Source organism: Desmodus rotundus, chromosome 9, assembly GCF_022682495.2.
Source record: "Desmodus rotundus isolate HL8 chromosome 9, HLdesRot8A.1, whole genome shotgun sequence".
Classification (NCBI taxonomy): domain Eukaryota; kingdom Metazoa; phylum Chordata; class Mammalia; order Chiroptera; family Phyllostomidae; genus Desmodus; species Desmodus rotundus.
This window is the reverse complement of record NC_071395.1, coordinates 36,656,193-36,681,345: the sequence shown is the minus strand read 5'-3', so window position 1 is coordinate 36,681,345 and position 25,153 is coordinate 36,656,193. Positions and strand designations below refer to the sequence as shown.

The 25,153-nt window shown below is 57.5% G+C and overlaps 3 protein-coding genes and 1 long non-coding RNA gene across 6 annotated transcripts; 1 reads left to right on the top strand and 3 right to left on the bottom strand.

Moving 5' to 3' along the window:
• Positions 1-422: 422 nt before the first annotated feature.
• On the bottom strand, positions 423-10,257 carry CDC34 (cell division cycle 34, ubiquitin conjugating enzyme). 2 transcript variants are annotated; one of them, XM_024569235.3, is made up of 5 exons: positions 9,583-10,252; positions 6,188-6,274; positions 5,969-6,066; positions 4,938-5,072; positions 423-1,595 (listed from the first exon to the last, which is right to left on the bottom strand). In XM_024569235.3, exons 1-5 carry the CDS (start codon positions 9,757-9,759, stop codon positions 1,382-1,384), a joined length of 711 nt encoding a protein of 236 aa, XP_024425003.2. In that variant the 5' UTR covers positions 9,760-10,252; the 3' UTR covers positions 423-1,381. The 2 variants fall into 2 exon arrangements, with proteins under 2 accessions (XP_024425003.2, XP_053766862.1); XM_053910887.1 differs by lacking the exon at positions 6,188-6,274 and having other exon boundaries at positions 9,583-10,257.
• A 132-nt stretch (positions 10,258-10,389) lies between these two features.
• LOC112312633 (uncharacterized) lies at positions 10,390-13,562 on the top strand. The gene is made up of 2 exons (XR_002975592.2): positions 10,390-10,470; positions 13,189-13,562. It is a non-coding gene; the product is annotated as an uncharacterized lncRNA (long non-coding RNA).
• TPGS1 (tubulin polyglutamylase complex subunit 1) lies at positions 12,117-19,407 on the bottom strand. Its single transcript, XM_024569209.4, has 2 exons — positions 18,994-19,407; positions 12,117-12,935 (listed from the first exon to the last, which is right to left on the bottom strand). Exons 1-2 carry the CDS (start codon positions 19,365-19,367, stop codon positions 12,398-12,400), a joined length of 912 nt encoding a protein of 303 aa, XP_024424977.2. The 5' UTR covers positions 19,368-19,407; the 3' UTR covers positions 12,117-12,397.
• Positions 19,408-20,439: 1,032 nt separating this feature from the next.
• On the bottom strand, positions 20,440-24,872 carry MADCAM1 (mucosal vascular addressin cell adhesion molecule 1). Of its 2 annotated transcripts, none has more exons than XM_024568700.3 (5): positions 24,792-24,872; positions 24,220-24,489; positions 23,465-23,782; positions 21,673-22,047; positions 20,440-20,711 (listed from the first exon to the last, which is right to left on the bottom strand). In XM_024568700.3, the coding sequence occupies exons 1-5, from the start codon at positions 24,850-24,852 to the stop codon at positions 20,575-20,577; spliced, it is 1,161 nt and encodes a 386-aa protein (XP_024424468.2). In that variant the 5' UTR covers positions 24,853-24,872; the 3' UTR covers positions 20,440-20,574. The 2 variants fall into 2 exon arrangements, with proteins under 2 accessions (XP_024424468.2, XP_053766861.1); XM_053910886.2 differs by lacking the exon at positions 20,440-20,711 and adding an exon at positions 21,191-21,240.
• Positions 24,873-25,153: the final 281 nt, after the last annotated feature.

Below are 25,153 nucleotides of genomic sequence, written 5' to 3'. Positions count from 1 at the left end.
ATTACCCTCAAGGTGCAGATTCTCAGCCTCCCCCTCAGGAAATGCCTCTGCAAGACGAGGTGAGGGAAGCTGCACATCCCCAGCTACAGGAGGAGGTGCCTGCAAGTTAAAAACATACGCAGTTGGCCTGGCCTTGGTGATGGCAGAGTACCTGGGGAGGGTCACAGCCCTAGGGCGCACACATGGGGGCCCAAGGACACCTGTGGATGCTCTTAGAGCTGAGCCACCTGTAACGCAGTGGGGCCCAGAGGTGCCTGGAACAGGGCCTAGGGAGGAGAGGGGACAGGTGTACTTGCCACATGTACACTGGGCTCAAATTCAGTTGGGAACTGTGATGAACGGGTGTCCCCTTGACAGTGGCCACTCACTGTCCCTGCGCTGCCCCCCAGTCAGGTTTAAGAAAAAGCCAGTAATGAAGACAATTGGGTGAAACCTTCCGTTTTAATGTAGGAAAACCATCCATGTTAAAAAAACAAACAAAATCGTGGGGGCCAGTCGTGACAGCGGTACTGGGGCACCCAGGCTGCAGAGCATTCGTGGAGCAGGAAGCAGATGAGGTGTGCGGGCCCTCGCTGGGCCCTGGGGTGCACCTGTCCCCTACCTGCACAGGGTCATACAGGTTCTGACCTCGGTGACCAGTCAGGCCAGGACTCACTCGGACCTTTGTCCTGATGATGCTCTCCAGCTCTGAATCTGGCTTGTGCCAGGCTTTTCAGCTACATAGAAACAGTCAGAGGCCTAGGTGACATTGGTGCAGCAACTGCGGGCAGCAGCATGGGGCCACCTGGGGGCTGCAGGTCATTTCCGGCCTAGGGCTCAGGACTCAGGCCTACAACCACAGCCTCTTGAGAACACCCCTGGCTGCTGGGCCTGCCTTTGGGCCCCACACATTCAGCTGCTGCAGGAACCAGGCCTGGCCACTGCACCCCCATAGTCCTTGGGGAGGTCAAGGAGAGGTTGGTTCTCTGGCTTCTTGTAAAGTCATTTTATTTAGAATCCAAACAAACCAAAGCAGAGAGAAGAGGTGGCCGCAAGTTAATCCATCCACTCATGAGCTGGGAAGCCCAAGTCTCTGGCTCCAGCCAGCGGGGCAGCAGGCAGGACTGGGGTCTGGGCCTCTCAGGCCACCTTTGCCCCCCGGGCCTGCCTGCCAGGTGCCCAGCACTAGTGCGGCCCTGGGGACACAGTGTGGTGGCCCCTCCTCTCCGAAGCAGAGGAAAACCCAGAAGAACCACAGGAAAGGAAAGTGAGACCAAGGAGACAACGCAAGAGCGGAGCCACCTCCCTGAGGTAGTCTCGGCGTCAGGAGGTGCCCGAGAGCCCACACAGTCTGGGCCTGGTGAGGTAAAATCTGTAAGTTTATTCGGCGAGGGACTCGGTGTCAGGACTCCTCATTGCCGGAGTCGTCTTCGTCGTCCCCGAAGCAGCTGTCGGCCTCGGCCTCGGCCTCGGCATCCTCGTAATAGTAATCATAGAAGAGGTCCGAGCCCTCGTCGGGCACCGGAGCCTTGGTCTTCACGCAGTACTCGGCCAGCGTGGTGGGCACCTTTACGCCATCCCGCTCCGCATCCACCTTGGTCCCCAGGACCTGCTTCCTGGAGGAGGGACAGGCAGGGAGTCAGGTGAGTGATGGCCTTGTCAGAACCCACAGTCAGGAGCCTCTGGAGGGAAGGAGGTGACCTGGCTCAGTACGGAGGGCATTCGCGCACTAAGCCACAGGGAGGGGCCTGAGGCCACGCCAGGGGCCAGGGATCCGGAGGACGGCTACCCTAGGTCAGAGCGCTGCCAGCAAACCGCACACTTAACCCTCCCGAGAAAATGTCAGGGGTTAGTTCAGGACCAGAGGCCTTCAACTAGCTGAGGAGTGGGAGGCAGGCACGGGAGAGAAAAAGGGGGCAGCGGGGAGAACACTCTGGGTGAGAGGGAGAGGATATGACGGGCAAACTCAGCACTGTGCTGTTCACGAGGCAGCCGGTGAGGTCAGGGAAATGCTTCTGCTGACAGTCAAAGGGAGGACAAGTGAGGTGACACCCCACGGGCCACACACCTGGCCATCCGATGCCCTAGCCCCACCACCAGGTACGTCTGAAACTGGAACCTCGCAGGACCAGCCTGCAAATGCTAACACCTCTTAAGCCCACCAGGCACTCTGCCTTGTCACCGACAGAATGTGTGGGAACACAGATGGGGGTGAGCAAACAGGCAGACAGCAGCCGTCACAGCTCCCCACGTGGGCACATGTGAGCTGGCCCGCAGGGAGTCTGCAGGGATAAAAATAGTCTGGATTTTTATTTCAGCACCACGTGGAAGGTGGTGAGGAAGAACTGGCAGAGGAGTGGGCCACGTGGGCAGGACACTCTGGAGGTGCCACCCAGCACTCAACCTGTGACCCTGAGGCCTGTGCACAATTGAAAGAGGCCGGCAGAGCAGGAGGTGTCTGCCGAGCACCCCCTGGGATGGCTGCTGGGGGACTAGCGCCGTGACCCCCATCACAGCTCTTCATCAGCTCCGCACATGGAGCGCTGACTGCCCAGCATCGGGACAGCTGTCCTGGGACACGGGGGGACGCAGAGAAGAAGGGTGCACCCTGTATGCTTCCAGGTCCTCTGGGGGCTATGTGTGGGTGTCAAAGTCATTTAGAGAACTCTTACATAAAACACCACAGGACAAGCAGCAAAAACAGGCCAGACCCAGGTAGGGAAGCCGGCTCAACTCAGTCAGGGGGAAGTAAACGCAAGTAAAGAGAGAGGGTACTAGGAAACCGGCAGAAGACTGGACACTGCAAGGTCCCCAATGCCCCGAACAAAACACTGCACCTGTCCCCGTGCATGTGCGCACGCCAGCTCCCACACACACACGCCCCTGGGTAAGATGGGGGACCAAACTGCAGGGTGAGGTGAAACAGAGAACCAAGGCTATTTAGAGACAGGGAGGAGTTGGTTTATTAGGAAGGAATAAAGCAGGTTACAACACGTAAGCACCGGGACAGCCTCCAAGGTCAGGTACTAGGAAGCTACAGAGGCTGTTTCCTACTTTCTGGGTAAGAGCAGTGGCTGATGGGGGTGGCGAGGGCGGGAAAGGACAGCAGAGGGGTAGGAGGGCAGTTTCGGGTGGTGGAGCTGGATCTGCACCTCAGTGAGGAGGCGGTCACGCTAACTGTCACAACTTGCCAAACTGATCCCCAAAAGGATGAGCTTTCCTGTACATTAACACCACAATAAATCTGACTAAAACCAAAGTGGCCTATGTAGCGTAGTCCATTTTTAGACAAACGTCTGAAGGATACAGCCAAACATTAACGATTAGGTATTAGGATCATGGGGTTTTGTTTCTATTTGTACATAAATGTTTTTGCCTTATTCCGTAGCTTTATTACCATGAACTGCACCCAGGTAAAGTACGCCTTGTGAAAGCACCCCACAAATGAGCTCACAAATGTACGCACCACCACCAGAGGCCCCTGTGCCTCTTCAATTCCACATCCCCGAGGGCCACAGGCGCACTTCCTAGGACACCTGTCCGGGAGCATGCCCTTAGCTCCTACATTCGCCTGGCTTCCTTCATGAAACTTAATGCCTGGATACGCGTCTACCTGGCTAGTGGAGAGGCCAGGGCTTGCTCATCCTTCACCTGAGGATGTATGTTTGGGTTGTCATTTTTGGCAAACTGATGCTGTTCTGAGTAGCTGCATGGATGCTGGTGCGAATACGCACCTGTATCTCTTGGGTGTATACTTCGGCCTGGGATGGCTGGGTCATAAGGCAGGGGTGTGTCTAACTTATTTCCTTTCCTAATTAAAAGATAAACTGCAAACTGAAAAGGTTATTTGGGGAAAAAAAACAGCCTAATAAAGAGCTGTTTGTCCTGAAACAAGTCAGTAAACCCCATGATGAAAAGCGACAATGGACAATGGACACAGCAGCTCACAGAATTCGGTAAACAGAACAAGGCAGAAGCGGCGGGTGACGCAGCCTGGTGAGAAAGCTGGTGGCTTGCACACCCAGGGCGTTACACAGGTCCTGTCCCCAAGGCGGCACCCGCACCACTGAGGATCCACTCCACAAAGGCTGGGGGGTGTTCACCTGCTCATTCGAGAGGAGAGCTCCGGGAATGAGAGGGGGAGAGGCCAGTTCTGGCAAATCCTTAAGTTATGTGCTGTGCTTATAACCAGGGGAAAAAAAAATTATTTGAAAAAGAACGCTATTTTCTAAATATACTGATACATTAATAGTTTACCTGCCTTTACGTAATGATTCAAATTTCAAAGTTACAAACTTAAGGAATGCTTCCAGCGGCACATACTAAGAGGAAAGATGAAACGTTACACAACGCAGTCTCAGTAATGTGATAAATGGCCCTGTGAAAAACGGATGAGGGACAGAAGCAAGCAGTGGAAGGACATGTGTGCGCCCAGACGTGGGTTGTGAGCACCTAAAAGTGGACAGGCAGACCACACCGTTTGATGGGTACACTTACACAGGCCAAATGTAACAGGAGAAGCCCCATTCTCAGATGCGCTGCCTGGGAGGGAGGCGAGCAAGGGGTGAAGGAAGGTGGGGAGCACTTCTCGAGCTTGCTGTTGGACACCTGAGTGTCTATTTCTGTGACACACTACCGTGCCCCTACGTGTGATACACTCACATCCCAACACGCACATGCATACTCGAGTGGGTACACATGCATGTGGTAAGTCTGTGGATTACATTAAATACACGGATTTGGACTTGTATGCCAAATATTTCAAGAAAGAAAAACAACTAATTTTCTCTAAAAAAAAGAGAGAGAGAAGAAAAGAGGCCAGGAGGTAAAGAACCAACGGGATGGGCTTGAATCTGGCTGGATCTTGCCCACTGCCCAGTGGCCTAGGTTTCCCCATTAGTGACTCCTGCCTGTGGGCAGACACAAGAGGCCAGGCTGATCTGGGAGCCCTTCCTTACCGGATGATGTCCGTGTACTCCCGGTCCTTGCCTTTGCTCTCTTTCCACTTCCTGTACATGACAGAGGCGTCCACATTGGCCGGGGAGAAGGTGTTGGGCTCATTAAGGAGGGAAATGACGCTCAGGAGGATGGTCCTGGGGGAGGAGGGCGTGGAGTTTATTCACTGGCTGCACCGCCCACCCTGGAAGCCAGGTCTGATGCTACAGCAGGAACCACAGGCTAAGCATGGCCTCCCAGTGGCTCCCATTTGTGGGAGGATGCACCCAGCTTTGCAGCCTTTTAGGCCTGAGAGTCAATGGGGGAGCTTTTGGGCACACCCTGAAGCCAGTACCCACCCAGACACCCCCTGGCACAACCCCCCACCCCCACCCCAAGAGCAATATTTGTCTGGACTTCTCACTGGTCTGCCTGCCTACTGGCCTCCTCCTGCCCTTTGCCACATGCCCATCTCCCTGGACAAGACATGTGTGGGCAGTGAAACCCAGGACCACCTTCCCTACCTGAAACATACTTCTCCCATGCCCTAGTGCCCTGCCTGGCAAATGGGTTTCTCTGTGCTACCATCTCTTACTATGGCCTGGACTGAACTAAGGATAAGCAGACAAGGAGGCACAGTGCCAGGCCCTGGGACTTTGCGGGGGGGGGGGGGGGGGGGCGCGTGGCCCACTCATAGTGAGGAGTCACCCCTGAGGATGGAGGTGGCTAGGTTCAGCAGGGACTGAGGAAGGAGGGAAGACCTCAGGTGAAGGCAGAGAGGAGCCCCTGTGGGCAAAAGATATGGACACAGGATACCTACTGGATGGAGCACAGGGCATCAGGAAATGGGGGGAAAGGCCAGCAGAGATGGCCCAGGGTCCCAGAGGCCTTAGCACCCTGGCAGAAGACCCGTTTCAATAGATGCCACAGTGCTGCAGGGAGCTGTGGCCCTTACGACAACACAGGTGTGTCTCCCCATGTCTGTGTTCCTAGGGCTGAAGCAAGGAGGTCAGGAATGCTGGGGGTGGGGCACCTACCCGCTGACTAGCCTCACCTGACGTTCTGGGTGGGGTTCCATCGCTCTGAGGGCAGCTCACCACTCTGGGGGTCGTCGACGGGGGGGTGGAGAATGGAGATGCACACGTCACCTGTCTGCAGGGATGGGAGGGAAAGGGGTCAGTGCCCACACCAGCTCACCAGCCCAAACAACGCCCCTCCCCTGCCACATCCATTAGAGAGACCAGGGGGGGTAGGTTGGGAGAGGCAGGCTCACCTCATAGATGTTGGGGTGCCACATCTTGGTCAGGAACCGAAAGGCTGGCGGGGAGTAAGGGTAGTCGATGGGGAACTTGAGGCGTGCCTGGGGGGTGGGCAGAGAGCGGGGAGGACTCAGCCAGGGCCAGCCCTGTTGTCCCCTCAGTGCTGTGTATGGGTCTGGACTGGACAGGACAGGACAGGACAGCTCTTACAGACTCTGCCCATAAACACAGAAGGACATCGGCCAGGGATGGCACCCCCTGCTCCAGGAGGGCTGCCGGCACTTGCACTTGTGGGAGGACGTGCACTTGTGTGTGTGAGCGCACGAGGAACCCTGCATGCTGTCCACACCACTCACAGGCCTGGGGTCGGGCCTACAACAGGCTGCCTCGGGCTTTTCTGGGGTCACCTGAGCTGACCCTGATCCCTACCCTGCTACTGGGAAGCACGGGCACCTGCCCAGGTCTGTGGTCCAGGCCTGCAGGAGGGTCAGGAGGCTGGGCCCTAGGGTCTGGTGGACTCATACCAGCAAAGGGCTCCGCAGACCAGCAGGGGCCTGGGGCCTTCTCTGAGAGCTGTGTGCCTGAAGCACAGTGCTGGACTCCCTGCCTCGGTTCCTGGTTGCAGGGAGCATTAAAATAGATGTGTGTTCACTTGGCAACCCTTCCCCACACCTCCAGGGCCTGGGCCTGCGGAAGGAGATGAGTCAGTGCTGTGTAAGCTCCGACTCATGTGTGGGCTCTCTGCTTGCAGGTGTCCATCTTGGGGACTCAGAAAGGCAGGCAAAGAAGGTCACAAGGTAGGTAGTGGAGGGCCACCTGACTGGGTGACAGAGCTACACAGTCTCAGTAGGTAAGGAAGCTTCATTTGTTTGCTGAAGCCCCAAGTACCAGGCTTTGGGACATTCGGCCTGGGGCCCTCACAATACCTCAGGCTCTCAAGGGCGAGTGGTAGGCTGAGGGCACCTCTGCTGGGAAGGGGCCACTCAGGGAATTTGGGTCAAGCCTCTCTATCTTGGGTGAATGGTGAGGCCACTGGCCATGGCCTCAGAACAAGTCTGGAGCCTGGATCTTACCACCTGCCCTACGGTCCCCCAACCCCAGCACTGGGCTTCTAAGTGACGACCCTGAGAAAGGCTGAGGCCTCCTCCACACCAAGCACCCACCAAGTCCCATCTCGTCTCTTGTTTACCTCCAGGGGTGTCCAACCTTTTGGTGTCTCTGGGCCACACTGGAAGAAGAGTTGTCTTGGGCCACACATTAAATATGTTGCAACACGTAATCACAGAAAAATTTCGTAACGTTTTAAGTAAATTTACGACTTTGTGTTGGGCAGCATTCACAGCCACCCTGAGCTGCAGGCGGCCTGCCCGTGGACCACAGGTGGGACACCCCTGGAAACCAAAGCGTCGAGAAGAAAAGCACCTTGCCCAAGCACGCACAGCAAATGAAATGTGGAGGGGGCTGCAGAACCTGGTTTCTTTGGCACCCCTCCAGCACACTGCACTGCCCAGGGGCCTGTCCCGGGTCAGGCGCTCCCATGTGGCTCCTGAAGAGAACGAGGAGTGGCTGTGTTGGACCTTGAGGAATGTGCTGCAGGAAATGGCTGGGCAGTGATGGTGGCCCAGGGGCACTTCCCACCCCTGCATTTCCACATCTCCTTCCGAAGATTTTCCCCCACTCCCCTCCTAACCACACCGGACCTGAACGGGAGGGTTGGGTGGGTGGCAGAACTGCCCTGGGCCCCAGGCTGGCTTTCTTGAGGACAGACCCTATGGTGCCCAGGTCAAATGTGATCCAAGTCTGGCAGTGCCCCTTCCCCAATCCGTTCTTTTCTAGGAAAATGGGATTATCCCCACAACAGCCTGGGAGGTTCTACCCACAATCCCTTGCAACCACTTAGTGGGTAACAGCCAGACACCTACATCCTTTCCTTCCAGTCCTGCAATCTTGCTTAGAGTCCTGACCTGGCTTCATCTAAGGGACTTGGTTATCCTGGTTCTGAGACAGCCCTTGTCTTCATAGCCTGGTGATCCCCAAGCACATACAAAGGCTGATCAACCCCAAATCCGTACCCTGGTTCAAAATGCAGAACTCAGTCCAGGGCTCTTCACACTCCTCTCCCTATCCCACCCCCCCCCCCCGATCAAGGAATATCCCCCTTTCCTCTCCCCCCATCAGCAGACGAGGCTGCTCCCTCACAGACAACTGAGCAGGTGAGGCCAAAACATTAGTCGAATGTGCAAACAGGTATCTGTCTGGGCAGCACTGCCCCGACCCCTCCCCCGCCGCCTGGCCTAGCTGTGGTTTCTGCTCCCCACCCAGGCCTCCCAGCCAGGCAAAACCTGGCAGGTCCGAGCCAGGATCTTGGCAGGCTGTGACGGGCGTGTTCCTATGCTGAGGGCTCATTTCATACCTCTCCCAGAGGGAGACCCTTGCCTCATCCCTCTGGCTCAAAAAGCCAAGTCCTGAGATCTGAAAGGGGTCCTTCCAAGGCCACAGTCTGGACTGAGGTCATGAGGTTGAGAAAGCTACCTGGTTTTTGGCCCGAGTTCTTTGTCACACCAGTCCCAGAGAAGCCACTAATCTCTCTTTCCTGACCCCAACAACAAAAGGGAAGTGCTTGAAATCAAACCACCATGGAGGACAGAAGAAATGGCCTAGAGCGTAGGATTCTGGCCATTTGCTCAGTGGAACCTGAGAAAGGCCAGCTGGAGTGAGAGAGGAGCCCCAGCCTCAAGGCCAGGGTCTGGACGCTGGTGGGAGGTAGAGGCCTGGGGTCCATGGGGTCGCCCCTGCAGTGTGGCTCCCAGGGACAGGACAAATGATGGGAGTGACAGCCCCACTTCAACCTTCCCAAGAGAACAAGTTACGTAAAGCTCTGGATAAAGCTGAGAGGGTTTGGCCTGCTGCTATCGGCAAGTGTGGCTGCTTTCCAACCAGGTCCTGGCTGCCAAGGCCCCATCCAGGCCTTTGTTAGAATCTGAGCAAGTGGCAGAGCCAGACCCCCACCCCCACCCCGCTGGCCTCTCTCCCTCCCTCCTCCAGGCCGGTGCGCCCCAACAATAGTGCTAGCTGGTTCTGGGGAGGCCTCTTTGTCTCCTCAGGGCAGGGGGCTGGGAAGGGAGCTGAAGGCTGGGTCAGCTGGGCGGGGCGGAGGGAGGGGGCACCAGAGACTGAGCCCTTCCAGGAGTGAGGAAAGCAATACACCCAAATAAAACAGGGAGTGTCCTGGGCCTCCTCTCCGGGGGGCCTGAATCTGTCTTAGAGGAAGCAAGGAGGTTCTCTGGGACTCCTGAGGAGAAGGGGGTGACAGAAGAACCCCATGAGTGACAGCGGTGAGACTGAGCAGAAGGAGTGGGGGACCACTCCGCGAGACGTGTCGCGAGTCCTAACTGGGCTGCGGGCTCACCTTAAAGTAACCGCCCTCGTAGTAGGTGTTGGGGGGCCCGAAAATGGCTACCTCCCAGTTGTATAGATCTCCCTCGTCCACCAGGGTCACACGGAAGCCCTCCACTGGTTCCTCCTGCAGCCCCTTGAGCTCGAGCAACAGTGCCTTCTGCGAGCTGGGAACCAGCGGCCGGGCCATGGCGGCGGCGGCGGCGGAGGGGCCCGGGATCGGGGGTGCGCTGGATCGCGAGGCCGCCGCAGGGGCGCGGGACGGGCCGGGCCGCGCACCGGCCTGGGGGGAGCCGCTGGGGCCGCCGCCGCCTTCCTCCTCCTCTACGCCGCCGCCGCTGCCCGGAGTGCCTGGGCGCTCCACTCGCTCTGGCGCCGCCGCCTGACCGGTGCTCCCTTCTGCCGGGTCCGCGCGCCCCGCCCCGCGCGGAGCCTACTCGCTGCTGCCGAGCTCCGACCGCGCCTGCGCGCTCACCCGCGGGATACGCCGGGAAATGGAGTTCCCCCCTCCCTCGGGCCGCCGAGCGCGCGTGGAACGCGACAGCCGGGAGGGAGGGGGCCAAACGCCCAGGCGCCTTGGTGCTTCTGACCTCCAGGGAGGCCGTCACAGCGGCCCGCTGGGACTGGCACCCCGGACGCCTGTGTGAGTGGAGGCAGGCAGGGCTGGGCTGCGCAACCGCGGCCCGTACCGCCAGGCTTTTGGGGTCTTTTTTGTGACGTCAGTGACGCTGGGCGGGGCCGGGGCGGGAATTGGGAACTGGGCGGGGGGCAGGGCGGGGCGGAAACCCTAGGAGGCGGAGTATTCTCGATCCGCTCTGATTCTGTTTCCTCATCCGTGGACGGACTGGCGGATTCCCATACCAGTTCGCTGAGAGCGACCGGAAAGGGCACTGGCCCAACGGTGAGGTGGGAGGGCAGGTGGGAGCCCGCACACCCAGTCCTAGACGGGCCGTGCCTCATTTTCCTGTCGGTGGGGCTGAGGCTAGGGCCCAGCGCCAGGCAGGTGCGATGGCCCCACGTAGGCAGTGCCTACGCGAGGGAGGGGGCCTGAGCAGGGCTTTGGTCACCACTCGGGTCCACAAACTGGAATCAGAAGAGATGGACGCGCCACTGCTCCACCAGGAAACTGGGGAAGCAGTCAGTGCACTCCCCGTTCAGCACTCATTCAGCACCCCTCCTGGCTGAATCCCCAGACGATCCCCGACCCTGGCTGGACCCTAATAGGCTGACGTTTGACCCCACCTAAGTCCTGACCCAGAGCTTCACCCTGACCTAGTTGAGTCCCCAGGTCCAGACACCCACACACCACTTGCCAGGACACTTCGTCAGGACAGTGGGGTGTGGTCCCCTGGTCTCAATCCCACCACCTCCACAGGGTGACGGCTCCCTGTGAAGGTGCCCTGTTGTTGTGGCCCAGGCTTCCGGCTCTGCCTGTCTTGCTGGCAGGTGTTCCGGATAGCCAATACCTGCAACACCTCAGGCTGGACTGAGGTGACTCCCTGCTTGAGAGGCCCCAGCACCTGGCCCCTGGCCTTGCCCGGCTGACAGGCAGGTAAGCCTGTCTGGGGAAAGGAAAATAACGTGTCAGCCATGGGATGGGATGGCGGGGTCAGAGCCCTGGCACGCAGCAGCTTGAATGGCTGCCCAGCGCTGGGCCTTGGCTTTCTCAGCCATAAGGCTCTAGGCTTCATCTCTCTGGCCCTCTGCCCTGCACCCCGAGGACCTGGAGTGGGCCCCCGCATCTGTCAAATGGGCTGTTACTTTTGCTGCGTGGTCGAGGTGTTCTGACCCTCATTATCTGCCCATAAAACCAACATCGTAGCGTTGGCATGTGGCAGCTCATCAATAAATAACATTTCTGCAAAGAGGTTTCCCAAGGTCTCTCCCTGTGTACACCCCACACCCCTAGGGAGCACCGGAAATGTAAAGGAAGGCGCCGGGCTTTTGCCCCACCCCTGTCCCGGGACTGGTTCCCACATGGGGCCTCATCCCTCAGGAAAGTCTTTTCGTCAAGCTCTGAAACCTGTGATGGTAGATGTCTAGGGTTTCTGCCTGCCTGTTTGCTGGCCGCAGCACCTGGTTTTCCCGTGCGGTTTCCCCATCTGTCAGATAAGGGTAGTGACTTACCTTATAGAGCCATGGTGAGAGGCAAATAGGATGTCGCAGGGCTTGAGCGTGTAGGCTGTTTCTGTCATCACTGCCATTAGGACCTGCCACTGACCTCTTCATCTCACAGCTGGCGACCGAGGCCCAGGGAGGAACTGCTTGGGTGGGGCATGTGTAGAGAGCAGGGCTGGGGACCAGGTCTCCATCTTCCAGAACAGTTTGCCGTGCAGGCCCACAGCCCCGGGGCAGGGCCTCCTGGGTCCAGGGCACCCCACCAGACACCCTATTGCCCTCTGCTTCCATAAAGGTACGTCCAGGGGCACCTGGCATTTCTCAGTGGCAAATCTGGCCTCTGGGCAGTAGTGGGCCTGTTGCACAGGAGTGGAAGGCATGTCTGCGGCACAGGGCTGGGGAGTGGGGAGTGCAAACACACATCAGGTCTGCCTGGGACACAGACTTTATTACTGCTGAGAGGGGCCTTTGCAGGTGTGTGGGGAGGGGTGTCCACTTCCAGGGGCCCCTGGCCTCCCCCAAGAAGGGGGCTGGAGTACCATTCCAGGTCTGAGACTGGGTGAGGGCTCCCCACACCACCCCTGCATGTAGTAACACCAGTCCTGGTTCCAGACCCATGTTCTGCTCAGGAGCAGGTGAGCTAGGCCTTGAAGCATCCCCAGCTGTCTGGGTGGAGGAGACAGGTGAGGTGGGTGGGGTAGGGGGGTCATTCAGCCCACTGGCTTGACCTTGGCAATGAAGAGGGCAGCAGCCTTCTCCAGAAACTCCTCCCGGGTCATAGGAGAGCTGGGCCGCCGAGCTACCAGGGCACGGTCCATGGCCAACGCCAGGTTGTCAGGTCCCAGGAGTGAGCCGGCCTCCAGGTAGTGGGCAGGAGCAGTAGCACTGTTGCTGGCCTGTAGGGCCCCCTCCAGGGTGTCCAGCACGGCCTGGCCCATGCGACGGTCAGCAACGGCCAGGGTTGGGTCCTCTAGCAGCTGGTAGAGGGCGCTGGCTCGTGCCACAAACTCCAGCAGCACAAAGCAGGTGAGCATGCCAGTGCGGAAGACGTCCAGGGGCACAGCCTCGTGGTCCCGGCACTGGATCTTGCGCAGCAGGGGTGCCACGACCTCCTCTGGGGCCTCCCCATCTCTGCAGATGCGCTTGAGCAGCTCACTGTAGGTACGCCCATCCAGCCCCGGCTTCTTCTTGCGCCCACTGGCGCTCAGGCACTCGTAGGCCACACCAACATTGTTGTTGAAGGCTGTCCTGCAGGTGGACAGGGGTGTTGGGCTAGCCCAGCAGAGCCCTCAGCCCCCATGCCCACCTGCCTAGCCCCAGCCTCCTGTCCCCGTAGCTCTTCCTCCAACACGCCAGGCTGGGTCCAGCCTCAGGGCCTTTGCACAGGCTGTGACCTCCCCCTGGTGTGCCCTTCCCCTAGCTCCCCCCACGGCTCCCTGAGTCACCTTTCTGGTGGTGCCCTCCCCTCCCTAACCCTTTCCTCTTCTATTTCTCTTTGCAGCAGTTACCACCGTCAGATTCATTACATGGTGTGCTTACGAGTTTCTGTCTCTACCATCCAAATGTCCAGGAGCCCACATCAGGGCTTATCCATTGGTCACTGTACAGCCCAGTGCCTGGCCCACAGCAGCTGCTCAGTAAATGTCTGCTGAATCAGCAGGTGGGCATCTGCCTCACGGGACCCTCCAGCTGCCTCCTGATGAAGATATTTACACTCATAAGGTGGTCACTCTTGGACACTGTGCCTACCCATTTAACATGGGTTAACTTACTCTGTTCCCCCAGAGTCCCTCTGGCCAAGAGTCGGCAAACTACAGCCATGGGTCAAATCCAACCCACTGCCTGTTTCTGTAAATAAAGTTTTATTGGCACACAGCTACGCCAATCCACTGACATGTCGTTTGTGGGAGCTTTCTTGGTGCAACAGCAGAGTCCCAGTCACAACAGATACTGGCCTGCAAGACTCACAGTACTTGCTGCCTTTACAGAAGCCTGTCAAGCCTGCTGTCCACTGTGACTTGGGGGCTATGAGGTGTGTACGGTTCCTCGCCCCATTAGGAACCTGAGGTCCCACCATGTGCCCCAGCCACACTGTGAGCTTTCTGAGCAGAGCAGGGGAGCACTGGTTAAGTGTGTGGGCTGCCGGGTGGGCCTGGGTGGCTACTCACCTTACCTGGTGTCTCACTCTCCTCGTCAGATTGACAGCCCCGCACCTGTTCTGTGGCCGAGTGCTTAGGGTGCCTGGTGGCTTGTTACTAGTTTCACAGTCACAATTGGGAAGTGAGGTTCAGGGCAGGCTGATGGTTGGGTCAAGGATCCCAGCGGGGAAGGAGCTGACCCTAAGCCTCATATCCATCCTTTCTGGGAGCTCAGCTCCATGGTTTAAGGGAAGGTTCACATTGCAGTTCCACGCTGATCTCACGTGTGACCTGGCATGTCACTTCACCTTTCTGTGGGTCAGTGTGCAGTAGAAGCCCAGTAAATGCTGGCCAGTATGCAGTGGGAGCCCAATAAATGCTGGGCAGTATGCAGCAGGTGCCCTGTAACCTTGAACACCATGGTCGTCTCTGCTGCCCAGTGCAAGGCTCACGGATGGGTGTGCTGACCCGGTGAGCTATGTGGGTTAAAGCACCCTTACAGAGGGAGCTGAGGCCCAGAGACCTAGTATCCTGGGAGGTCGCTCTCCCAGCTGGGATCCAGTTTGTACCCTTCTGGCTATAAACTCTGCCTTCCCATTTCTTGGGTCCTCTGCAGTGAGTGAGATCATCCAGAGAAGCACGGAGGGTGGTGCCAGACGCAGCCTCCCGCTCAAAAACATTTGTGCTCATGACTACAGCTGTTACCATGTAACAGCCCTTCGTAGGAGCTTTACTGACTCCTTTCCCCGGGAGAAGGAAGTTGGGGAGACCCGGCATGTCTGTGGTGGCTGTGAGTGCCTGAGTCAGTTACCCATTGCTGCATAATAACTAACCCCCAACCTCAGTGGCCTAAAATAGCAGTAATAGTTATTATGTCGAGGTTTCTGTGTGACAGGAACTCGGGGGAGTCTTAGCCAGGGGTTCTGGCCTGTTCTCTTGTGAGGCTGAGGTCCGGGTGCAGGCTGTGGCAGGGGTGCTCTGAAGGCTCGGCAGGGGAGGTGTTTCACAGGCTGGCTCAAATCGGAGGCCCGGGCTCCTGGCCCATCCCTGTGGGATGGTTTAAGCACCTCCATCCACGGGGGCTGTTCCCCCAGAGCACGTGCTCCAAGGAAGAAGTCACTCTCTGTCACATCCACGACCTGGTGTGGACACAGGCTGGCCCTGTGGGTGTGGGAGACAAGTGCATGCAAATGCGGATGGACACCGAGAGGCAAGGGCCTCAGGGATGTCCTGAGGGCCGGGCTCCACTGTGCTGTCCAACTCTCTCCACCCTGTGACTGAGCGGTGACTTGCCTCAGCCCCTGAAATGTGAATGTGAGCGATGTGCAGGCCGGCCACGCTTGGTGGAGGTTTTCAGAGCCACTGCACCGCTCCCACAGCCCACTCACCACTGCCACGATGTGTAAGCTCACAGCAGCCCCGGGGCATGAGACAATGCAACCTTTGTTGTGTTGAGGCCACTGAGGTTTCAGGGGTGTTTGCTCCTTTGGTGGAATGCCAAGATAGCCCATGATCCATCCAGCTGTGGCCCCTGAAGCCCCCCTTCCAGGAACCTGATCGGCCCACCAGGGGTACTTGCTGGATCCCCGGGTGTTCAGAGCGCCTTCTATGTGCACGCCTGTGCTCCTGGCCCCAACTCAGACCTGTGCGCGAGTCCCAGCCACTGCCTCTCACCTTCCTCATCTGGAGAACGAGGTTTGTAATCCCTGTGCCTCAGGGGTCTTGCGAGGACAGAAGGGTGGATTTTGTGCCAAGTGCTCAAGACTGCCAGCACATGGGAGCGGCCCATGCATGCTTGCCATTCGCTATAACCTGGGCTGCGTTTCAGCGGGGCTGTCAGGGCAGTTTATCTTAGACTCACAAGGGGGTAACTGCAGCCCAGCCTGTGCGATCAGAGCTGACAAGGATTGGGCAAGAAGCCAAGAGGAAGGCAACACCCAACCTCTAGGCCAAGGCCTCCTAAATGCCCCTCCTGGGTGCTTCCCTGGTGGTTCCCAGCCACGAGGGGTGCCCATGCCATCTGCTGAATCATGGGGGGGGGGCAAGAAGGAAGCCTGCTTTGGACTTGGTGGCCAGGCCTCCAGCTTGGCTCCACAGTGGGACTCTGGGCATCAGTTCCTTATCTGTGAACTGGGGCTGGGCACTTACTCCATTCCTGTCAGTGGTTTGTGAAACATGTAAGCATTTGTTAAAACAAAGAACATGGGATGTCTCCAGAAAGAGCAACAGAGACTTTGCACTTTAGACCAGGGTTTCTCATCATGGGTGATTCTGCTCACAGGGCCCACTGGGTATTATCTAGGGACGTTTGTAGTTGTCACACTGAGGACGTTCCAGGCATGGAGGGGGTGCGGGCCAGGGCTGATGCTCAGGAACCCACAGTGTCCAGACAGCCCCCAGAGGTGATGTGAGCTGAGAAGCCTTGGCCTAGACCTGCTGGTACCTTTTGCGTGTCTTCCCAGGCCACAGGGATTTGCGGGGGTGGCACTCTTGCTGTTTCTATTAGCAATGTGGTGGCTTAGAAGGAGGTCTTAGAGCCACACTTGGAGCCTGGGTCTGACTCTGGCTCTGTCCCTTTGTGGTCTCCCAAGTTCAGATGACACCCAGGGTCTTGAGGCCAGCAGGGCAGGGCGGGGGGTGGGAAGGGGCTGATGGGATACAGCTGCAGCTATTATCACTCCTGCAGGCCAGCAATTCTGACTTCTTGAGACACTGGCAGAAGGGGTCTAGGGTGACTTCTCCCCAAATCTTTCGTGATAACATGCTCAAGAACAGCCCCATGATGACCTGGTCAACCTTGTAGCATCAGGCGAAGCTACTCAACCTTGAAGCACCTGTCTCCCACACCTGGGACTTGCCTGGCCAGGTTTCTGCTCCTGACCCGTCAGGCATGGTTAAGGGCCTCTTGCATTTACCGCTCACTTGTCTCTGGGGAGATGCACCTGCAACCGGCACTCGCTATGCACTCCCAACCGCCTACAGCAACGGCCCCAATGTCCCTGCAGTGCAGTAGCTCGTGTCCCACAATATGCATGTCCGTCTGGAATCTGTGAGTGTGACCTTATTTGGAAATAGAATCTTTGATACGTAATAGTTCAGGATCGGGAGATAGGGTGAGGTGCCTCTAAATCCAATGCCAAATGTTCTTAGAAGAGAAGGGAAAGGACAGAGAGACAGAGGAAATGGCCCTGTGATGATGACAAGGCAGAGGCTGGAGTGATGCTTCCACAAGCCTGGAAATGCCCCGGAGCTGGAGAAGACAGGAAGAACCCTCCCTTAGAACCTCCAGAAGGGGCTCAGCTCACCCCTGCAGTTCCTTGATTTCAGACTCCTGGCCTCCAGAACTGTGGGTGAATATTTTTTCTGTTGTTTTCAGCCACTAAGTTTGTGGTAATTTGTTGCAGCAGCCACAAGAAACTAATTTAGTTTCCTGTTGTCCCTAAATCTGACAGCCCTCATCCACTGGGCCATTGGACACTGGGCTGCCACCAGCCCACAAGATGCCTTTGTGTGAGTTAGGGGAAAACTCTGCAAGAAGCCTTCATACAAACGTTCTCGTCTGTGATGTCTACAGGGCAAGTGGCTTGTGCATTGCTTGACCTGAACAACTGTACGTGGTGGCCCTGCCAATCACCACCTCTTCTCCTTCGAAGGGGTCCTGAGATGCCACTGTCTTCTAGTTCGCTCCTTTGCATCTGGCCTTTACATGCTTTTTCTGTGGGTTCTCCGAGGCTGCAGCTACTGGAGCTGGGGCCTGGGCTCTCCTCAGGCCTTCACAACCCCTCCCCGCTGACCTCTGGTCCCAGCCGCACATCTCAGTTGCAGACCTGCCTGTCCACTTTCCTGCTGCAAGGTTCTCCCAGCCCCTGACTAAAAGTCCCCAAGTGACTCTGGGAACTTCCTCCAAACCAGTGCCCTTCATCTAAGTAGGCAAGCCCGTGGGCTCACCTGGGACTGTCCTGCACACTCCTTTTCCACCCTGGCCCCAGCAGACCCATCAGCTTGGCCTTCACAGCATGTCCCGAGCCCACATATGTCCCACCAACCTGCTCCTCTTCCCAGGTCCCCATCTCGGGATGGCACCAGCCCCAGCTCCTAGACACTCCACTGCCCCTTGTCTGGCTGTCTTGTTTTTTTCCTTCCTGTGGTGCAGACGTGGCTGCTCTGCTTGGGTGCCCGCCCTCCACTCCCCAGCATCTCTCTGCTTTCCTGCTCCTTGTGGCCTGCTCCTGTGACTCTCTTGAGACGTCTGCCTGAAAGCACCTGGCAGTACCCCGGGAATCACACTGAAACATTCCCTTGTTTGGCTTCCGCCCCTTTCTGAGGTCTTGTGGGAGCACCCCCTTACAAAATCACCCCCACATGAATGCTTGCCTCAGGCTCTGCTTCTGGGGATGCCCCTAGCCAAGGCTCAGCCCATCCACATCCAGTCAGTGACTTCGACTAGTTGATGCTGCTTCTCTCCAATCCACCTAGTGCAGACCACACATTCAACACATATTCCTCAACCACCTTCCAGGGGCTCACAACTGTGAGGAAGGAAGGATGCCTGGGGAGTGGGCAGGCGCCATCCCCTCCACCCCACCATGCTTCAGCTGTGAGAAGGCTGTGCACCCCACAATGCATCTGTACAGCTTCCAGGCCAGTACACCTGAGGCACCACCTCTCTCTGTGCATCACAATGGGCTCTTCCTGGACACCCCTCCTGCACACGGGGAGCCTCCCTTCCAGGACAGGGGCCTTGGGCGACTGGGTTGCTCTGTCTCCACAGTCCAGACCTATAAAATATTCATTTTCTGGTAAAGTGGTCGGGGATGCTATACTTGTAACGAGCTAGCTAGGAGGGACCAGGCACACAGGGCTTGCTCTGCGACATTGGGCTAAATCCTCTCTGGGCTCCATGATTTTCAAAAAGGCATCAAAAAGACAAAGCCAGCAGGAGCTATGGACGCCGGCGCATGGGACGCATGCAATCGCCAGGCAACGCTGGGGACCTCCAGGCCATCGCTGTCCGGGTCCATCCCGCGCCAGAGAGGCACTGAGGACTACAGTTCCCAGCACGCCACGCCCTCAAGCGCCGGGCCGGGGCGAGGATTATGCGCAGAGCTCCCAGGGAATTGAAGTCCGGTCGGGGCCCCTACCCGCCCAGGCCCGGCCCAGTCCCGCACCTCTGGGAGTGGTGAGCCAAGCGAAGGTGCCACAGCGCGCGGCCCAGGCGCTGCTGCTGCAGCAGGAGCTGGCCCGGGGGCTCCCCGGCGCCGCCGTTTGCAGGAGTACTCAGGCCCATGTTCTCGAAGTAGTGAGCCAGGAAGGATATCGGCTCCTCGGGCCGTGCCTCTAGTACCTTCAGCAGGGCTGCGCGCAGCATTTTTGTCACGCCGACCTGCCGCAGGAAGTCCTCTTCGTTCTCGGCCGTTGCTGCTGCCCGGGACATCGACGGCCGGCCGCTGTCTGTGAAGCTGGCCGCTGGGGCTACGGCTGGCCGCCGCTTCTCCACTGCCGCCATCTTCGCTGAGGGCAGCGGGACCGGAAGCCCCGCCATATTCCACAGTGCGCTGGCGCCTCCTGGCGGTCATCTTAGTTAAGGTCAGAGGGCCCCAGATCCCTCTGGGAGACGGGAAAATAATTAGGCCACTGTTTCCCTTAGGTTCTAATTGGCATTCGTCCTCCAGTGTTTTCTTTACGTATACTGGTTGGCTTTCTTGGCTCAGGTCCAGAACCTGAACTTTGCCAGGCTCCAAGATGGCTCCCAAGGACGGGCATGGTTTCTGGCATGAAGCTGGATTGCTGGCCATCTTGGTAGTGGGCGAGTCCTTTCTAGCGTGGTTCCCTAGCAACCAGTCTCCTCGGTTACCAGAGAAGCCGTGCTGCGCTGGAGAGGGGGGTGGATCTACCCAGATTCAAGGACTGAGCGCAGCTCCGTCCCATTTTTCTGATTTTCGTCTTTGAGATTGGGCTCAGCCTGGCCTTCACCCTACTCCAGTCTTGCACTGAGTTTATAGCTCACTTCGTGGGGGCCGGCCCCAGCAACTCACCAGGCTGCGTTAGGGGTCTGCTCTGGCCTCCCACGGTCCCTAGGTCCCTGTGCATGTTCGAGGAATTAGTAGACCACCCACGGCCTCAGGTTCCCTGTTCTAAGCTGTTACCTTTCCTCACCACCGGCGGGGTCTTTCTCACACTGCATCCTCTAGCATTCTCAGCTCTCCCCAGAGCCCACAAGCTCTGCCGATCTCATTTCTAGTTTCTGTTTCCGTTCTCTCCCCTCCTTAGCTCCCTTAATAAGCCACCTCTCTTCTGTGTCTTTGCCCACAATGCCCCCCAAATATATTCGCTATTTCTTTTGATGACTCCTTAGTTAATACTGAAGCTCCAGGGTCCCTGCATCCAGGGAAAGACACGGCATTTGTATTCTCCCTCCCCAGACCGAGTGCATGCTCCCCCAACCTAGGGCTAGGGGGCCTGGGGTGTCTGTCCATCCTGTCTCCCCAGGGAGTCACCTAGAGCAGAGGAGTCCAGAGTCCTTGTACCACAACTGAAGCCACCGAGCTCAGACCAGATGCTCTTTATTCTCCAGTTAGGGAGCTGGGGAGCTGTTCTTCCCAGGGGTCCCTCGGAGGTGAAACCCCGGCCAGGTGGGGAGCCTGGGTGTACCAGTCATCAGGGCGAAGGACCCTGGGTCAGCCCTCATGCTGTCCAGAACCCTGCAAACGTCCTCCAGTCACAAGTGAGTTGAAGGAAAGGCGGGGCCATTACAGCGGCACTGGCGACCCTGGAGGTCTGAGGGCCGGCTGGCAGCGTTTCCACAGGCGATAGGCGAGGAACACCAGGAGGAGCAGCCCTAGCACCAAGCAGCCAACCCACAGGGCTTCAGACGTGTGTGAGGAGCCTGGAGAGAGAAGCATCAGAAGCCTGAACACGTCTTTGCAGGTTGTGGGGAGAAGCTCAGCAGAGTTCCAAATTTACCAAGTTCCCTAAAATTTAACAAAGGTCTTAATGGCTTAGAACAGCGATTTTCAACCTTTTTCTTCTCACAGCACACATAAACTAATGACTACAATTCTGCAGCACACCAAAAATACAATTTTTTGCCAATCTGACCGAAAAACTGGTATGGTTTTGATTAATTCACAGCAGATGGTTATTGCTCTGTTGGCTGTTGCCATTTTTAAATTTGACAATCTAAGGGAAAAGAGGTCAGGACCCCTGACTAAATAGGTATTGCATGTTTTAAAAATTCTTGCGGTATACTGGTTGAAAATCTCTGGCTTACAATATCTTTTGAAACGTATGAAAAACACTGAAATATCCAAGGGACTTTGGAGTCAGTCTTTTGAAAGGGATGTGGGACCTTCAGGGAGGCGGCCGCTTGGCTGTCTGTGCTTGAGATGTGGCTCATCTGGGTGGAGAAGTGCTTGCTGTTGGTGTAAAGTACACAACACAGGAACATAAAATATATCATTCATAGCTTCCTACAGATTACATGTTGAAATGGTGATATTTAAGATATATTGGGTTAAATAAAATGTATTATCTAACATTTTTACTTTTTTTCCTGAATGTGGCTACTAGAAAATTTGAAATGAAATAAGCGACTATATTCCATTTCTATTCCACAGGCTGTTGTAGTCTGTAGAGTTCAGAGTTTGCAAACTGCTGTGAAATCTACTTAGTCCCTGAAATTGATAGTGATTACCATGCCAGGCAACTGTAATCTTATCTTCAGGGAAGCCTCCTGGACAGTTGGGGAAACTGAGGCTGGGTGGGGGCACCTCCTTGTCTGAGGTCTTTATGCAAGGCTTCCTCCCTCCTAGCCTCCCCTAGTGCCCTCCCTTGCCCCCCAAACTCACAGATTTCTGGGAGCAGGTACAGACTGGCTGTCTGGCCCCCTGGGTCCAGGCGACACTGGAACCAGCCCTCGGGGTGGCATCCAGCCCACAGCACTCTCAGCCAAGCCTGGGCCCCAGCTTCCCACCTCGTATAAGCTGCCAGATCGCCGGGTGCCTGGATCCAATGCACAGCTGTGCCGGGGCCACAGGCTGCTTCACACCGCAGCTCCAGACCCCCTGGTGCTGGCGACCGGTGGATCTCAGGGCGGCAAGGCCTGGTGGAGCTGTTCCCAGGCTTGGGGCCAGGACTCCAGGGGCTGCGGGTAGAGTCCTGCTCCAGGGTGGCCTCCAGGGAGTTTGTGATGGGGGGCTCCTGGGAGGTCAGGATGTGCAGAACTGGAAAAGAGGGTGGCCATTTTTCTCCCTGCTGCCTCAGCCCCCTTTCTTGCCAGTCTGTCTGGACCACGGAGTTAGCCCAGTACCGCGCCAAGCCCTGACCTGGGCCACTTGGGTGAACTGCAATGTATCCCAGTGGGTAGGAGTTGGGTTGGTCTGTTGTGTGCCGCCCCCCCTCCCCAAGGGAACTTCTGAATTTCCTTGTCTCACTTTTCTCAGCTGTAAAGGAGGTGAGAGCCCTCACCTAGGCTCACACATGAGCCCAGGGCATAGCATAGGGTCCGTGAGTGCTGGGTTTCATTATTGTGGGACTGGGAGGTGCAGAGAGGGGAGGATGCATCTTACACAAATCGAGCACCTACTGTGTGCTAGGGTCCATGTTAAATATTATCATTCAGCAATTATTTATTGTCACCTGCTATGTGCTGGGCACTGTGATAACAGTTACTCATTTATTCAGAGTGTATTTACTCAACACTGACCACGCCCCAGGAACGTGAGCAGGACGCATATTCCCATCTTGGTGAAGCCAAGAGCAGGGGAGACAGTTAATGGAAAAAAGATAGAGAACATACAGGATGTCAGATGTTTATAAAAGGTGTCAAGAAACAGTAGGAGAGAAAGAGCTTGTGTGTGTGTGTGTGTGTGTGTGTGTGAACATGTGCATGTATGAGGGGTGGGGGAGGTCAGGGGAAGCCTCATTGGGAAGGTGACCTGAGGGAGGTGAGTGAGGGAGTCATGGAGAGAGCTGAGGGAAGAGGTTCCCAGTAGAGGGCACAGGTTCCCAGTGGAGGGCACAGCATGTACAAAGGCCCTGAGGCTGGACCGGGCCTATTGGAAGAACAATGAGGACGCCTGTGTGCCTGGAGCAGAGTAAGTAGGGGGAGAAATGGCAGGGAGGAAGTGAGTGCAGGGACGTGACCCAATAGCCAATAGGTTGCACAGGGCCTTGGGGGCCCCAGGGAGGTCTTCGGTTTTCATTTGAGTGGAGGTGGGAGCCCTGGAGGGTAGTGAGCATAAGAGGGGTGGGTCCTGACTCAGATGCTCACAGGCGCCCTCTGGTGGTTGCTGTGCAGAGGACAGACTGGAAGGGTGAGGGTGGGAGCCAGGGACCAAGGGGGAGGGAAGAGCTTGTAGGTACCCATGGGACCTGGCACAGGTAAGGTGTTCAGTAAATCTGTTGAATAAACAAACGATTGAGAAGTATCACTCTGGCTGCCACCAGAGGGCAGACTAAAGATGGAATGCAATTTTCCCACCTGCCAGTAGATGCACTCAGCAGATGAGGGGCAGAACCAGGATTCCAGGGGAGCTGCTAAACACCCATCATCAAGGCTCATAGGAGCTGAGTGGCATGACTTCTCCCACTTCCAGGGGGACACTGAGGTGCAGGGCAGTCAGGACCCTGCAGACTCACCTGGAATGGGCTGGTGGTGGCTCTGCTCCAAGCCAGGCAGCCTCATGGTCGCCTGGCAGTGGAGGGTGGGTGGGGCAGGTGCCTGCAGCGGGGGCAGCCGCCAGCGCTCTGTCACTCGGAACAGCGAGTCCTCGCCCTCCTCGGGCTCCTCCTCCTCTTCCCGGCCCAGGGGCTGCACCCCCTCCAGTTCCTGGTCTCCCAGGAGCAGGGACAAGGAGAGAGCTTTGGGGTTCGTGACGTTGTGGGCCGTGCAGGCCAATTCCTGGTGCCGCCCGGTCACCAGGGCCACTGGGAAGACAGTCAGCTGGTTCGGGAAGGCTGTGCAGGGAGGGTTGGAGGAGGGTGGGCTGAATGGAGAGAATCAAGGCTGGGCCCTGAGGAGGGGGTTTGGGGGTGAGTGGGGACTGCTGGTGCACAGGGACAGGGAAGACCCAGTGGTCGCATCCTGCGTGGCTAAAATACAAGGTGCTGAAAAGGGGTCAAGAGCAGGAAGGGCAAGGGTGTTAGATATGGGAGGTTTGGGGGTGGATTGGGGGCGAGGGAGTGAAGTCTGAGAAGCCTGGAGATGGGGAACATCGAGGGGATGGAATGGATTGCAGACTGACTCAGGAGCTGTGAAGCAGGCTTTGAGCTGGGGTAGGGCAGGCAATCCGGGAGGGCTCCCAGGAAGAGGTGGCGTAGGGATAGAGCCAAAGCAGGGCTGCTGGGTGGGCCTGGCTAGTGCAAAGGCGGGAAGAGGAGGGGTGGGGGCTCACCGAACACCAGGAGTTGCACGGTCTGCTGGAAGGTGCGGTTCCCGCAGGTGCCTACGCACACGCGGGTCCCCGCATCAGACAGCGAGGCGCTGCGCACGGATAGGACGCTGCTGTTGGGGCCCGACTGCACTGCACCCAGGCTGGTGTCCAGGCCCCGCCACTGCACCGAGGAGGCCCTTGCCGTGCAGGTCAGGCGGCAGGTAAGCTGCATCGATCCGCCCAGGGCCAGCGCCACCACGGGCTGGCGGGGCTCCACCTCCAGGGACCCACCTGAGGACAGACTGCGCTCTTAGCCCCGCCCCCTTCCCAACCTGCGCCCCCAGCCTCAGACCCCTGCCTTGAGCTCCCTCTCTGCCAGAACCCCCAAACCACTCATCCCTGTCTTCTCCAAGGCCCATCACCCTGCCTGAACCTCTCCCACCTCCCCTCGCCGAAACCCCTCCACATTCGCCCCTTCTCTTTCCTAAGCCCCCTCCTCTCTCAGAAGACACTTTTTAATCTAAGCCCCCTCCTCTTCCGAACCCCCTCCACATTGGCTCCCTCCTTTTTTCTAAGCCCCCTTCCCTGCTCACCGCAGCCTTGCTGGAGGAGCCCCATGAAAAAAGGAAGCAGGAAGGCTAGGCCCTGTTCCATGCTGGGTCCCCCGCTCTGTCCACGGCCCTGGAGGGAAGTGACTTAAATAGTGGTGCCTCTGGCTCCTTCCCGGACCCTGCTTCTCCGCCCCCTCCTCCCCCTGTTCCGTGGGGGTTTCCCGAGGGGGTTTCCCGCCCTGACCCCCCGACCCTGGAGGCGACAGAGAGTCAGGGACTGGGGGCCAGAGATGGGAGGGCGGGGCCGAGGTCACAACAGATGGAGTGGGAAGGTCTAGATAGATTCCAGATCTAACCTTCAGAGACGGGAAGATCAGAATATGGGGCCAGAGAGGGGTGACTGT

Excerpts from the sequence above, each read along its gene's own strand:
- CDC34 (XM_024569235.3), bottom strand. The coding sequence starts at position 9,759 with ATGGCCCGGCCGCTGGTTCCCAGCTCGCAGAAGGCACTGTTGCTCGAG. Across the intron at positions 5,073-5,968 it reads AACCCCACCCAGAACGTCAG|GACCATCCTCCTGAGCGTCA; the intron begins GTGAGGCTAGTC and ends CTCCTCCCCCAG. Across the intron at positions 1,596-4,937 it reads GAGTACACGGACATCATCCG|GAAGCAGGTCCTGGGGACCA; the intron begins GTAAGGAAGGGC and ends TCCCTCCTCCAG.
- TPGS1 (XM_024569209.4), bottom strand. The coding sequence starts at position 19,367 with ATGGCGGGGCTTCCGGTCCCGCTGCCCTCAGCGAAGATGGCGGCAGTG. Across the intron at positions 12,936-18,993 it reads TTGGCTCACCACTCCCAGAG|GACAGCCTTCAACAACAATG; the intron begins GTGCGGGACTGG and ends GTCCACCTGCAG.
- MADCAM1 (XM_024568700.3), bottom strand. The coding sequence starts at position 24,852 with ATGGAACAGGGCCTAGCCTTCCTGCTTCCTTTTTTCATGGGGCTCCTC. Across the intron at positions 24,490-24,791 it reads GCTCCTCCAGCAAGGCTGCG|GTGGGTCCCTGGAGGTGGAG; the intron begins GTGAGCAGGGAA and ends GTCTGTCCTCAG. Across the intron at positions 23,783-24,219 it reads CGTGCAACTCCTGGTGTTCG|CCTTCCCGAACCAGCTGACT; the intron begins GTGAGCCCCCAC and ends CTCCCTGCACAG.